The sequence below is a fragment of the Onychomys torridus genome, chromosome 3, assembly GCF_903995425.1.
Source record: "Onychomys torridus chromosome 3, mOncTor1.1, whole genome shotgun sequence".
Lineage (NCBI taxonomy): Eukaryota > Metazoa > Chordata > Mammalia > Rodentia > Cricetidae > Onychomys > Onychomys torridus.
The window spans coordinates 149,569,401-149,584,132 of record NC_050445.1 but is presented as its reverse complement, the minus strand read 5'-3'; the positions used below and the strand labels follow the sequence as shown (position 1 = coordinate 149,584,132).

At 37.0% G+C, this 14,732-nt stretch overlaps 1 protein-coding gene across 8 annotated transcripts in view; it reads left to right on the top strand.

The window, feature by feature from the left end:
* The window catches only part of Lmo3 (LIM domain only 3), a 62,672-nt gene extending 48,395 nt beyond the window's left edge, over positions 1–14,277 (top strand). For all 8 annotated transcript variants that reach the window (XM_036181458.1, XM_036181457.1, XM_036181454.1 and 5 more), the window contains 2 exons: positions 239–364; positions 12,675–14,277. In XM_036181458.1, the coding sequence (XP_036037351.1) occupies positions 239–364; positions 12,675–12,780 (232 nt within the window). In that variant the 3' untranslated portion in view covers positions 12,781–14,277. The remainder of the gene's footprint in view (positions 1–238; positions 365–12,674) is intronic.
* Positions 14,278–14,732: the final 455 nt, after the last annotated feature.

Sequence of the window (14,732 nt, the reverse complement as noted above, 5' to 3'; positions counted from 1 at the left end):
TAGATGTGTAAGCATCCTAATGTGTTTGCCTTTTCCTTTACTCTTAAAACAAGATGTAATTTTCATCTGGAGAGGTCAAGGGAGGATGTATTGCAGAAGAATATATATATCAGATAAAACTCATTTATGAACATCATAAAGCATTGTGCATGGATCACTTCAAAGCACGAACTAACAGCTTCTCAGTTTGCAAACTCAGGTTTCCCTAAGTTGAAAAAGAAACTGTTTATTGTTCTAGGCTGTTCGGTGTAACGGGAAACTGTGCTGCCTGTAGCAAGCTCATCCCTGCCTTTGAGATGGTGATGCGTGCCAAGGATAATGTGTACCACCTGGACTGCTTTGCCTGTCAGCTTTGCAACCAGAGGTGAGTACATTTAGTACATTTAATTTGACCTCCCCAAATGATGCCACTCTCTAGGCTGGGTATTGATTTAATAGGTGGGAATGATCACAGTCCACTTTGTTAGACCAATTAATCTCTACATTCTGGGGTCCTGCAAATGTGCACTCAACACCAGAAACAAACCACTGCAGAGAGAGTTCTTTAGACTAGCTTCAAAAGATAGTGTTATGTGATAGCAACTGGACACAGAAATACTTCTGTGGACTTCCAGACCCATCATTCATTCTCATTATTGTTTTATTATATCTTCATAAGGTGGTTTAAAATATCTTTGCATGGGAGTAATGACATGGTTCAGTGAGCAAAGCATTCGCTGCACAAGTGTGAGGACCTGGGTTCAGGGGACTTGTCAAGATGGACAGCTTAGCATATTTCTGTGATTTTAATCCTCCTACAGCAAAATGGGTATAGATGGGGACAGGGGTTGGGGGAGATGGGAGAATCCCCAGAGTTTTGTAACCAACTAACTTGGAATACCCTGCAAACAACAAGCATCTAAACAAAGTAAAGAGTGAAGACTGACATTGAATCTGTCCTCTAACCTCTATGGATATGCTGTGGCAGGTGTGCACATGCACACACACACACACACACACACACACACACACACACACATACATCTACCTTTTTTTCTGTTGTGTGATTCCTTTAGAGGCAAAGAATTGGTAACAGAAAGTTTGTTTTCATCTTGTCTGTGTTTCTCACATCCCCATCTCTTGACTTCCCTGGAATTCTTAGCATGGTCTCTATACTCTTAGTTACCTCCAATCTTTTGAGGAGGAAGCAAAACAAAGCTAATAATTAAACAATTACCAGAATTGGGAATACAAAAAGGGGAAGAGTATTGCCCAGAAGTCTAGAAACCTAAGTTGAAGTCTGAGCTGTACTACAAACTGGCTGTGCAGTCTTAAGCTAACTACATCATTTCTCTGGATCCAGTTTCCTTATTTGTAACACTTTATTAATCAGTTCCAAACCTCTTTCAAACTAAAAGTATAATACATCCTTCACTTTTGTTTATCAAAAATTATACCCCCATGGAAATTATCCTATGGCTACAACCTGTTTTCCATAGGTAATACAGAGTATGGAATACTATAAATAAGCTTATCACAGCCAGGCATGCTGGTGCACACAGTTAATCTCAGTATATCAGAGGCAGATGAAGGGCAGATCTCTGAGAGTTCAAGATGAGTCTGTCTACATAGCAAGTTTTAAGACAGCTGGTGCTTCACAGTGAGACCCTGCCTCAAACAGCAAACAAACAAACACAAAAATGGAAAAACTATGCATACCAAAACTATAGTATTTCAGATTCTAAGACCCTTGCTGGAATTTCAAGAATGTATAGAATCTGTGAGAAAATGTCCATATAGTGTGTCATCAATAAATATTGCTTTGCATTCTCAATATATGTAGCTTTCTCTGAAAAGTCCTGTTTGATCCAAAGTCTCTTCATGAGGCCCTATGAAATAGTAGGATGTGATGTTTATGGTGAAAACAGATTCAATTTCTGGCCCCAACACATATTAGCTAAATTATAAGCTTTGTGATTTTCAATATGTTATTTAGTCTCTTTAAATTGCTACAGTTTGTGTCAATAAAAGAGTATTGAGTGCATTTTTTAAAAATCATTCCTTCTATATTTATAATTTGTCCTGTCCAAATTATACCCCAGTGTCTTGTTATTTCTATACAGTCTATACCCCAATAGAGTCTCTTGCCAAATTTAGATATTTAGAATATTACCTACTCTATCACCTAGGCAATCACCTAGAAGCCATTTTGTATCTTGATTTTTCTCAACAAATGTTTTATATCAATAATTTCATCAGTTGAAGGTGACACTTAGCCAGCAATAAACAAAGAAATTCATGTGTTATCTTTTATAAAAATATGGATATATACAAATACAAATATGCACTCATCTATCCAGATACACTTATATGCACGTGAACATGTATGTGTACACATTTTAAAAGTGTGTTAGCCATAATGGCAAAATATCTCTGTTCATTTGACAGGTTGATTCAGTGACAGCAGGAGTAATGACCACTATCCTTAAGAAAGCATCTTGTACAATTGTTCTACTTAGAAAAGTTTACATATTTTTAGAAGAAAATTTAAAAATGAGAAAGAATTCTAGCCTTCACTATTCTAAAAGAAAATAGTATTTTAGTACATAGCCACTCATGGTTTTTATCCTATGTGTATGTGACAAATTATATGTAGCGTCCATATATCATACTGATATTTAATCAGATTAAAAAGATAGTAATAGGAATCCCTCGCATGATGGTAACTACGTGTAATATCAGCACCCAGGAAGTGGAGGCAGGAAGATCCAGTTAGTTGCCAGCCTGCAGTGTGTGAGACTCTTGTCTACAAATGTTAGTGGTAGCAGCAGCAGCAGTAGTAGTAACAGATGTAAGTCATGAAGTTGGGAATGATTTGAGAGGTTGAGTGTGTCTGAGAGGAGTGTGTCTGAGAGATGGGTGTACTGAATATGATGCAAATGCACAGAATGAATTAAAAAACAGGTTAAACAATTTAACAAGGAAGGATCTTAATGTATGACACTTGAACCCTTTTATTTAATCTCTGTTATTTATCTTTTTACTTGCTGTTAAAATTTTTTAAGATATTTTAAGCTATTTCACATTCATTTTTGTCATCAAGTATCTGATGCTTTGGTTATTTCTATAGCACATTTCGCATCATCAATAAAATACTGAGTCTTCAAGCAGACAAATAATCAAATCTGTGTCAGGGTAAGTTCACAGGAGTGTAATTGGTTATTCAAAGAATGCAAAAATTTGAAAGCTTAGGATAAATATTGACCAAATGATCTTCATAAAAGCTATACCTATTATTCCCACAGCAAAATTACTCATGATCTCACACATTCACCCTAACACTGGGGCTTATTATTTAGAAAGAAATTCTTGTCACCTTCAGAGATGAAAGCTGCTACCTGATTATAATTTTTAATTGGTGTTTATTTGCTGACTTGTAGCCCTTCAGATTTTCCTCCCCTGAGGAACTGTTTATGCCGTGTCCATTTGCCTACCGGGGCAGGCTTCCATATTTTATCTACATTCTGCACTGAAAATGAAAGCATCATTCAAGTGCTAAACTCAGCCTAAATCCCCTGTGATACAAAGTAACTGAAGGTAGTTAATGCTATTTATAAATCATAGATCAGTTTTATTTCATCATGGAAATAAGAAGTTACATTCACAACTAAGTCAGTCTGCTCAGTAGAACTCAGTCAAGTAAGACAAATGCTCCTAAATTTTGACTCTAAACACTGCTTGCATTCTCATGGCTGCAAAACACTATTCCAACCTCATTACAAAAGCACCTAATACATTTCTATGTCCACTTCATTTATTACCTGCCGTAAAGGGGCTGCATATCTTTAGCACTGGTTATGCACAATTAGCACTTGGTGATGGTCTTGTCACTGTGGTCCTTACAAGACAAACTTCCTCAATGAAGGAAGTCAACTCATCTTCATCAGTCAAGCAGAGCACGCAGATGTGGTCACCCTGAATACAGAGGACTTTCAAGATAGGTGATGCTCCTCTTTCCCTGAACCTCGCTGTGGAGACACGTTCAGCGGAGCCACGACCTGACAAAGCCTTGTCCCAACACTCATTTTTTTTTCCCAGAGAAACAGGATGGAAAGAGGTCATTTGGTCCTTTGGACATTTCTCCTTAAGCAAACTTCGCTAACATTTCAAATTACAGAATTAATAGAAGTTTATGGATTTTATTTAATATACATCTTACTTTTGTTTTTAAGCATGTGTTTGTTGTATGAATTTATTTATCTTTATAGTCCTGGGGATCAAACCCAGAGCTTCAGACATTCTTGACGGGCACTCTATCACTGAACTGCACCCATAGCCGCCTTTTCCTATTCTTTGGAGAGAGGGAACACTAAGTTTTCCAGTTTTGCTATGAAATCATTGTATAGCCTGTGCAGGTCTTGAACTTGGGATCCTTCAGCCCCCACCCCCCCACCCCCGTAGCAGGCATGACAGGCTTGTGCTAAGTGACCCATTTTATCCTCACTTTTATGTCTAAATATGAAGACCCAAAGTATTTCCAAATATTTTAAAAACAGTAAAAATAGGGGCTGGGGATAATTCTCATCAAGTAAAGTGCTTACCACTATAGCAAGAGCTGGAAACACAGCACCTATATAAAAATCCAGGCAAGTGATTGCACACCTGTAACCTCAATGGTGGTGATGCAGGAATAGGCAGCTCACTTGCACACTTGCCCATTTAGCTGAATATGTGAACTCCACATGCAGTGAGAGACTGTCTTCAAAGTAAAAAAGGTCTAGCAAGAAGGCTGAGTACACAAAAACACTTGCCAACAAGCTTGAGAATCTGAGTGTGGTTCTGGAAATCCACAGTGTAGAAAAACTAACCCCCTTAAGTAGTGGTCTGACCTCCACACATGGTGTAGTACTTGCATATTACCACCCCACCCCCTGAGAGAGAGGGGGAGGAGAGAGAGAGAGAGAGAGAGAGAGAGAGAGAGAGAGAGAGAGAGAGAGAGATTCTCAATTCTTGTTTTATGAAATTGAAAGAACATGCCAAGGATTTCTTGATAATAACAATAATAAATAATGAGAAGAGTACTAGAGGACACCTAGTGTCCTCCTCTGGCCTCCATATATATTTGTGCATCAGTACATGAACACCTGTACACACACACACACACACACACACACACACACAAGTGATATGTACGCACATGAACACATGCACATACATGAATATGCACATGCACACATCATACAGAGAGACACAAGGCAGTAATAACAGGCAGGTCTATGCCTTTTATAGCAAACCATGGTTAAAAATATAGATCTTGAGCCATAACATCAGTTAAGACCATTATGTCTCTGTTAAGTTTCAATTTGGCCGATCTGTCCAGAGGTGAAAGTGGCGTGTTGAAGTCTCCCACTATTAATGTATGAGGTTTTATATGTGATTTAAGCTTTAGTAATGTTTCTTTTACATATGTGGGTACCCTTGTGTTTGGGGCATAAATGTTCAGAATTGAGACATCATCTTGGTGGATCTTTCCTGCGATGAGTATGTAATGTCCTTCATCATCTCTTTTGATTGATTTTAGTTTGAAGTCTATTTTGCTGGATATTAGGATGGCTACACCAGCTTGCTTCTTAAAACCATTTGATTGGAAAGTCTCTTCCCAGGCTTTTATTCTTAGGAGGTATCTGTCTTTGAATTTGAGGTGTGTTTCTTGTATGCAGCAGAAAGATGGGTCCTGTTTTCATATCCATTCTGTTAGTCTATGTCTTTTTATAGGTGAATTAATTCCATTGAGATTAAGGGATATTAATGACCAGTGATTGTTCGTCCCTGTTATTATTTTTATTTTTTTGTGGTAGTGTGTGTGTACTTCTCTTCTTTGGGGTTTACTGCTGTGGTGTTATCTATTGCCTGTGTTTTCATGGGTGTATCTCCCTTCCTTAGGTTGGAATTTTCCTTCTAGTGCTTTCTGTAGGGCTGGGTTTGTGGATAAGTATTGTTTAAATCTGGTTTTGTCTTGGAAGGTCTTGTTCACTCATCTATGATGATTGAAAGTTTTGTTGGGTATATAAGTCTAGGCTGGCATCCATGGTCTCTTAATGTCTGCATTGTATCTGTCCAGGTCCTTCTGGCTTTCAAAGTCTCCATAGAGAAATCAGATGTTATTTTGATGGGTTTGCCTTTATATGTCACTTGGCCTTTTTCCTTTGCTGCCCTTAATTTTCTTTATTCTGTACATTTAGTTGTTTAATTATTATGTGGTGAGGGGACTTTTTTGGGGGGTCTAGTCTGTTTGGTGTTCTATAGGATTCTTATATCTTCATAGGCATTTCATTTTTTAAAGTAGGAAAGTTTTCTTCAGTGATCTTGTTAAATATATTTTCTGTGCCTTTGAGTTGGTATTCTTCTACTTCCTCTATCCCTATTATTTGTAGGTTTGGTCTTTTCATGGTGTCCCAAATTTCTTGGACATTTTGGGTCATGACTTTGTTGGTTTTAGTGTTTTCTTTGACTGATGAATCTATTTCTTCTAATGTATCTTCAACACCAGAGATCCTCTCTTCCATCTCTTCCATTCTGTTGGTTATACTTGCCTCTGAAGTTCCTGTTCATTTACTCAGATTTTCTATTTCCAGCATTCCTTCTGCTAGTGTCTTCTTCATTTTTTCTATTTCCCTCTTCAGGTCTTAGACTGTTTCCCTTGCTTTTTCATGATTTTCTTTCAGGGACTTATTGTTTTCTTCTGCTTTAATTGTCCTTTCCTTTAGTTTTTTTTTTTTTATAGCGTTCTTCCCATTTTTTGTTTGTCTGTTCCTCCACTTTATTTTTGATTTCTTCTATATAAGGCTCTAGCCTCTTCATGATGTTACTTATAAGGTTGTTTTCTTCTTCTTCCATTCCGTGATGTTCAGGTCTAGCTGTTGGAGAAAGGCTAGGTTTGGTGATGCTGTATTGCTCTTTATTTTGTTGTATGTACTTCTGCCTTGACATCTGCCCATCTCCTCATGGGTTCGTTCCACTCTGGAGCTTGAGAATCAAGTTCAGGCTATCAGGCTTGGCAGCCAACACATTGACCCTTGGAGATGATTCTCTGGCTCAACATTTGCTTTACTATTTTAAGGGCTGGAACAATGCTAGACCCTGCAGAAGCTGAGGGGAATAAATTCTAGTTTCTTTAAGAAACTCAACGTGTTCAGCACTCTGGGGGTGACAAGATATCAGAGACTCACAGAAGAGCTTAATCAGACTTACGTCTATGCTGAGGGAAGAGACATCCATTATTTCAAGTCCAGAGAAGTACCTGAGGGCCGACTTGTCTAATTTCAGAAAGGAGTCCCCAGAGCCCTGGTTGGGCTAGGGACAGGCCTTGCTTGGTAAAGTGCTTGATAGGTGGGCATGAGGCCTTGCATTCCAGCCCCAAAGCCACATCATATAACAAAACAACAAAGCCAGTATGGTAACAAGTCCCTATAATCCCACATCTGGGAAGGTGGACATGGGCAGACTCTTTGGGCTCCCTGGACAGCCAACCTAGCCAAATCAGTGAGTCTGATATCTCAGTGAGGGACTGTCTCAAAAAGATTGTTGATAGCTTTGGAAAAATGACACTGTAGGTTCATCACTGCCTTCCATACTAATATCCATGTACACATACATGAACACCACACACACACACACACACACACACACATACACACACACACATACACACATTAACACACATAAACATATACACACATACACACATACACACACACACATACACAGAAAGGGAAAGAGAGAGGGAGATTTTGGAATATACTAAATTGAAATGGCAAATATAATTTAAATTTGTTTTTAAGATTTATACTTTGTTTCATTGCTTTTTAAATATATATATTTCAGCATTGCAATCTCATTTAATACCTATAATGATCATTATGTAGCTGATGCTTTTAGTCTCTAGGGTAGGCAAAAAATTGGAGTGCAGAAATTTTTTTCTATTATTTCTTCTATATTTCTGAGATTTTAATTACATCATTCTCCCCTTCCTTTTCCTTCCTCCAAACCCTTCCATATATTTCTCTTTGCTTTTTTTCAAATCAATGTCCTCTTTTCATTAATTGTTGATACACATATATAATTAAATATATATGTTAATATCATATATGTATTATACATAATTGCAGAGTGAAAAAGTTGCACTTCATTACACATACATGTTTACATCTATATAAACATGAGCTGAACAATTATCATGCTAACATAGAGTTGGGAAAGTACAGGAGACCTCAATCAGATGCCAAGAACTATAAGGAACAAGGAATGATTAGAGCAAGAAACACAGCCTTCCAGAGCACATCATCAGTTTTTTGGTTATACATCAACAAATCATCAGCCCTAAATACATACACACAAGTAATATTATACAGACAGAGAAGACATGCAAAAAGTTTAAGTACTTTGCCCTAGATAGTAAATGGTCATCTCAAGTTTTTAACCAAGCAAGTTAGGGTTTTACTCTCAGGAGTAGACCAATTTCAGAAGAGCATTGTGTTTTCTGACTAAGAATATGGAAGTATAAATAGATCCTGCAGGGCTTTAGTGGCTAGGAATGTGGAGTGAGAAAGTAGATATGTTAGGAATACAGACCAGATTTCCTCTCCTTTTTAAACATTATGAAGACAGAAATTAGTTATAATTTGATGTCATTAACCTTGGGGAAATAAGACAACTAAGTTAACATTCTTGTTTCTTCAAATTCATATTACAAATGGAGGCATCTTAGAACAGGGTTTGATAACCTGCTCTATCTGGAAGGGGTGGGAGATTTGAGAGGGTGTAAAGGGACACCAAGAGGGGTGGAAATGTTTAAAATACACTATATTGAATTTTCAAAGAATCAATAAAAAATATAAAAGAGGAAACTGCTCTATGCTCCCTATTTTAGAACAGAAGTTTATTAATTACACTTCATTCTTATGCTTCTCAGGACTCAAAAACTCTATGAAGTTAGTTAGACTCATCCTCAGCTGGAAATTAATTGCATTCTTAATTTCAACATATGAATTTTAGATTAGTTAATAACCTAATTGGCATCCTCTCTTCTTCTTTAGTAATTTTTGAATGAGGATAAAACTAATAGGGCTGACCATACCCCACAAGCATTTAAGACTGCCTTACAATAAAGACCATGAGTAAGATTTCACAAGGTTTAGCCTGGCCTGTTAATACCCTTAGAACATTCTTCAGCCAACACCATGTTCAAAAGGTTTTCTCTACAAATGTAAAATCTCAAAAGAAACAGGTTATATGGTGTTGGAAATTAGCTTTTCCTTTAAAATTAAAGTTACTGCTTATTTTGTTGCACATTTAACTCCTGCACTGTTATTTATCTAATTTCTTCATGTCTATGTATTTGAGTCTATGTACATGTTTGAGTGTGGGTATGTACACGTGTGCACATGTGCTCCCAAACACTTGTGTGTGGTGGGTGAGTGCGGAGTGTGCACAGATGAGTGTGTATGTAGAGGCCAGAGGCTGGCAGTAGGCATCTTCTGTAGTGGTATTCTCTCCACTGTATTGTTTTAGACAGTCTCTCACTGGACCTCAAGCTCTTCAGTTCAGTTAGAACAACTGATCAGCAAGCTCTGGGGATCCTCCTGTCTCAGCCTCTCCAGTTCTAGGGTTATAAGCAAACTCTGGCATGCCAGGCCATTTATCTGTGTGCTGGGAATTGAACTCAGATCTTTATTCTTGTGTGGCAATCACTTTACCACCTCCCCAGCCCCTATATGGGACATTTTTAGGGACAATGATGATCTCAACTGAACAGCCATGGTCTACTCCTAATCACAGCTGCCAACACTGTTTACACAGTTTTGTAGGTTAGTTGTGACTGTGATACTTTTAACCTGTGTTCTATAATCATCTTTACTTTTACATATAGATTGAAATAAAATATACTTTACCCAATTGTTAAGATTTTAATTATGAAACCTTTCAGAAAGGAATATTTAACTATTTTGATGTATTTTCTCACGCTTTTAGATATTTCATCCATTTCTCTCTGTCTCTCTCTACCTAGTCAATGGGTTGTGTGACATACATCTCATCAAATGGTAGTTAGGTTTATGAAAAATGCAGAAGAGAATACAATAATGCAAAGATTGTGGGTCTGGTGAGGCAATTCATCCCAGTCATAGCAGTATTCAAGAGGCTGAGGCATGATGATTGCTGTAAGTTTGAGACCAGTTTAGGCTTCAAAGTTAATTGCAGACTAGCCTAAGCAACAGAGTGAGACTTTATTTCAAGAAAACAAAAACTAATAAGCAAACAAACTTATATTCACTCTTCACATTGTGAGACCTGGGTGAAAGAACAGGCCAGAGATCGACAAATAACTGGCATGTTTTCAGCTCTCCACCACATTTACTCAGGCTGTGCAAACCCAGGCAAGCCTTTGGCATTTTGGTAGGAGCTCAAGGTGTACTGGCTGGATGTAAGAATCAAGTCTGATCATGTTACTTGATCAAAAGGTGCAGCTTTTTTGTCACCAGGATGGGAATCTGGACCATATCCATCGAATTTGCTTCTGGGCCTTCCCTGTGCTTTCTATGGTGACTCCCTGCGGGGAGGGAGGATGCTGTGTCTTCATCTCTCCCACAGAGAACTTAAGTAGGGAAAGAGTGGCATGCACCCGTGCCTGCATCAGGTATGCTAGAGAAGCAGAACATGAAGCCAGGTCCCCAGGACTGCTGCTTCCAGCAGACAACTCACTGTGACAGTCTTGATCTTACTTACCTATAAAATAAAATACCCCATCTTAAAGGGCTCTGAGCTAAGAATGACAGGCTACCCCAGGATGGGATGGCTGACAGAACCCATCTCTGTATATGATGACTACTAGAATTTGAGCTCCTGACAACCAACAAAGTTAAAGACAATGAACATTGAAAAATGTCTTCAGATAAATTGCATCATAGGAAAACCAACTCAATAGCAGCAAGAAGAAAGGAGTACTTTATTGAATGTATTTATTTAGATGTGATATTGTATTATATTACTAAGGAGCTAAAATTAATTTCAACAGTAATATAAATGGATTGTCTTGAACACTCATGAAATATGTCTTTATTGCTGTTTCACATAATTTTTCATAAAAGATAAAAGTCAAATTTGGGCTCCTAAGGCTTGTCCAAATAAAGAATATTTCCATTTATCCAATATGTCTTCATAGTTATGATAGCTACATAAACTGATTTATTAAACATCACTGTTTAAGTTCTATATTTAAAGCATACAGGCTAAAGCTAGCAAAAAAGAAAAACATACTCAAACTCCCAAACTTAAATGTGCATCTTGTGCAGCAGATGCAGCGGCAAACAAATCCAGGATTTCAAGACCAGAGCTGAGTCTCTGCTTTAAACCAACATCAGCAGTAGGCAGTAATCCTAGGGAAAAAGTAAATTCCATAAATAAACAGACCAATTTTCCTTTAAGAGGAGAGCTAATTCTTTTCAATCTACTTTTTTTATTACACTATTTTCCCCTCTATCTACTTAGCTAGTATAAGGATAAATTTCCAAAGCTGCCTGGATGGAAAATAAATAGATTCACTGTTTGTCTAGAATTCCAATCTTTGCAAATGTAAATCAGTTCAAGTGTCCCTCATTTAAACCTTTAACTTTACAGAGCATTAGAGGGTAGCTTTCACTTCACCATTTAATCCATCCACTAAGATTTCTGCCCGAGCATCATTCTGAATTGACTACCTGATAAAGAATGACCACCACCAAAGGTCACAGAGGTCAATCTGCGTAATTACAGAGTTGTTCTCAGTCAACTCTACCAAACACTGCTGTTTGATTGTTAAATTGTTACAATTAAATATAGATATACAGATCTCCCCAGAGTTACTTTCTTGTTAAATGTACTGGAAATAGCACAAACATTTACCTTTTACCTGAATTGTGTCTGTAGTGTCACCCACTGGGAAACTATATAAAAAGAGCACTTATTAAAAACGTTACAGTCTTGCACTTTAAACAATGCTTCATAAACTAAAATGCATAATTAGGTTCTGGGAGCTGGTTTTATTTATCACATCAATATGAGGAGGTTCATCCAGGTTACTCTGTCTTAATGGGAAGCATTCTAGTAAGTGACATCTACTATTTTGCAGCTGGGGACTTTGCCATGGAGGAAAATAGCTCAGCCTCAATATATTTGGGCACCTTTCACAGTAGGCACTTCCAAATTATTAAGATTTAGTCACATTTAATAACAGAGTTAAAGGGAGCCTGGAATAGAAAACTTCAATTTCCTAATTCATTGGTTCACTGTAGTACCTTTTACAGTTTGATTAATTGGACAAAGGACCAGTATAAAATCGTTCATAATCATGACCAGTAAAAACTGATATGATATTTAATTTACTTTGATGAGGGTGTATGTATCTAATATTTTCTTTTTGCCAATGTAGTAAGGAAAAGAAAAAGAGAAAGGGGAAGACATAAGGACTATCACCACTGGTGTCCGAAGTGTCTACCTTGCTGTTCCTATGATGTTTATATAGGAAGGTGAAGTTTACACGTTGTGTGCAAGTGTTAATAAGTGAAATAAAACAATTCTAACTTTTATAATGAAAGTAACTTCCTAAGACAGTCTTTTGGATTTTAGTAGTATTAACACATTTTATGTTTTTATACTTTCAGATTTTGTGTGGGAGACAAATTTTTCTTAAAGAATAACATGATCCTCTGCCAGACAGACTACGAAGAAGGCCTAATGAAAGAAGGTTATGCACCCCAAGTCCGCTGATCCATTGATATCATCCCATAACAACACAAAGCACTACATTCTTTTATCTTTTTTGCTCACATGTATATAAGAATTGACCCAGGAACCTACTAAATAGGGTAGTGGTAGGACAGCAGGATGGCCATATGGAATCAAAGGCGGACTGCATCTCTATGTAGTGAAATTGCCCCAGTTCAAGAGTTGAATGTTCATTATTAAAGAAAGAAAAGTCATGTATATATTGCTGGGTTTTTGCTTGCTATTCGTTTTTGTGTCACTTGGCATGAGATGTTTATTTTGGACTATTGTATATAATGTATTGTAATATCTGAAGCACAAATGTAATACAGTTTTATTGTGTTACCATTTGTGTTTCGTCTGCTTCTTTGTATTGTTGCATTTAGTACAATCAGTGTTTAAACTTGCTGGATATTTATGCTTTCTGTGTCTACCAGCTATTTTCAATGAGCTGTACCTTTCTAGTAAGAATTGAAGAGAAAACCTCACTGATGACACACAGATAAAGCAAGACTATCAACATTAGAAATACAAAAATAAATAAATAAACACACGCAGAGCAGTTAGTGACATCCAATTCTTATGGCTACTACAGTTTGGTGTATTCATGTTCTCATGATAACCCCCTATTTTCAGGGGACTAAGGATCAGCTTTAAAAAAATGATAAAGATTTCATCTTAAAGCACTTTCATTTTATACCAACGTGCAAAGTGCCATTTTTAGAATCACTTTAACACTTAGTAATGTCCTTTTAACATCTGTTACTATGTTCCTTACCTTCACTACAGATTGATTCTACTTTTCTTTTTTCAATCACCCCCTATGTGAACTAGTGCCTTTGGGTAGTATGTAAACATTTTTCCAAAGGGTTACTCTAAATGAAAAGGTGTTGCCACAATTATGACATAATTTTCCAACTTTTAAATTTCTTATAAAAATGTTGTCCAGGTTTCTCTCTAGGAGATGGACTTAATGTCTTTATAGTTAATGAATTGATGGCACTGAACGGACTTGAGAGTGAATCAAGAGAAATTAGGATGATACCATTGAGACTATGATGGCATTTGAGTCAGACAGTGATCTGCTCACAGCAATGTCATTACAGGTATAGAATCTTATAGAAGAGAAACAAAGGGTTCATAAAAAGTTGAGAACTGTTTAGTGATTATGTATTTCACCTGACATTTACATGTTCAGGACACTTTGAATTTGGCATGTATCGCTTCCTCAGCCCCCATGTTCTTTATCATCTTCCTACTCAGATTATGTAACACAGGCTAAAATCTAACATTTCAATTTTTTATGGTGAAGTGCTTTCCCCTTATTTAAATGATAGCTGATGAAGAAGAATGTTCTAGAAACAGAAAATGTGGGAAATGATTACTTAAATTGCAATTAAGGAAATAAAACCAAGAATATATGGTTCCTTCCTCTGTTCACACTTTGTTATTTTGGTTTTGCATTCTTTGATAAAATCAATTTCCCACAAATCCACTCCATACAGGCACTGTGAACCTGTTCTCAAGCAAACTCCACACTGTGGGATTTCTTATTTTGTTCTTCATCACTTGTACAGGAAATGTCTCCCACTGTTACTTGTATTACATATTTTCCCTGCCAGTTTCTGCATTACAGCTGGCGATGAAATGTTCTACCTACATTTTTGGTCTGGGGCCAAAATATTAAGCTGGAAACAATGCTGATGTGTCTTTGAATCATTATGAAACATAAGTTTATTAAGGAAATGCATGCGAATCTGAATATTGCCTCATGAAAAAAATGATTCTGTAAAAAGTCAATGAGAGGCACATTTTCTAAATGCTTCATTGTTAAAAGAGTGGGCAAGTCCCACTTGCTCCAAATTTGAGGTAAGATGAAGAATTGTAAAATTATCCATTTGGAATCCACAAGGTGGTTCTTATTTTCCTCTCAGCCCCCAAAATTTGTTCTGTGA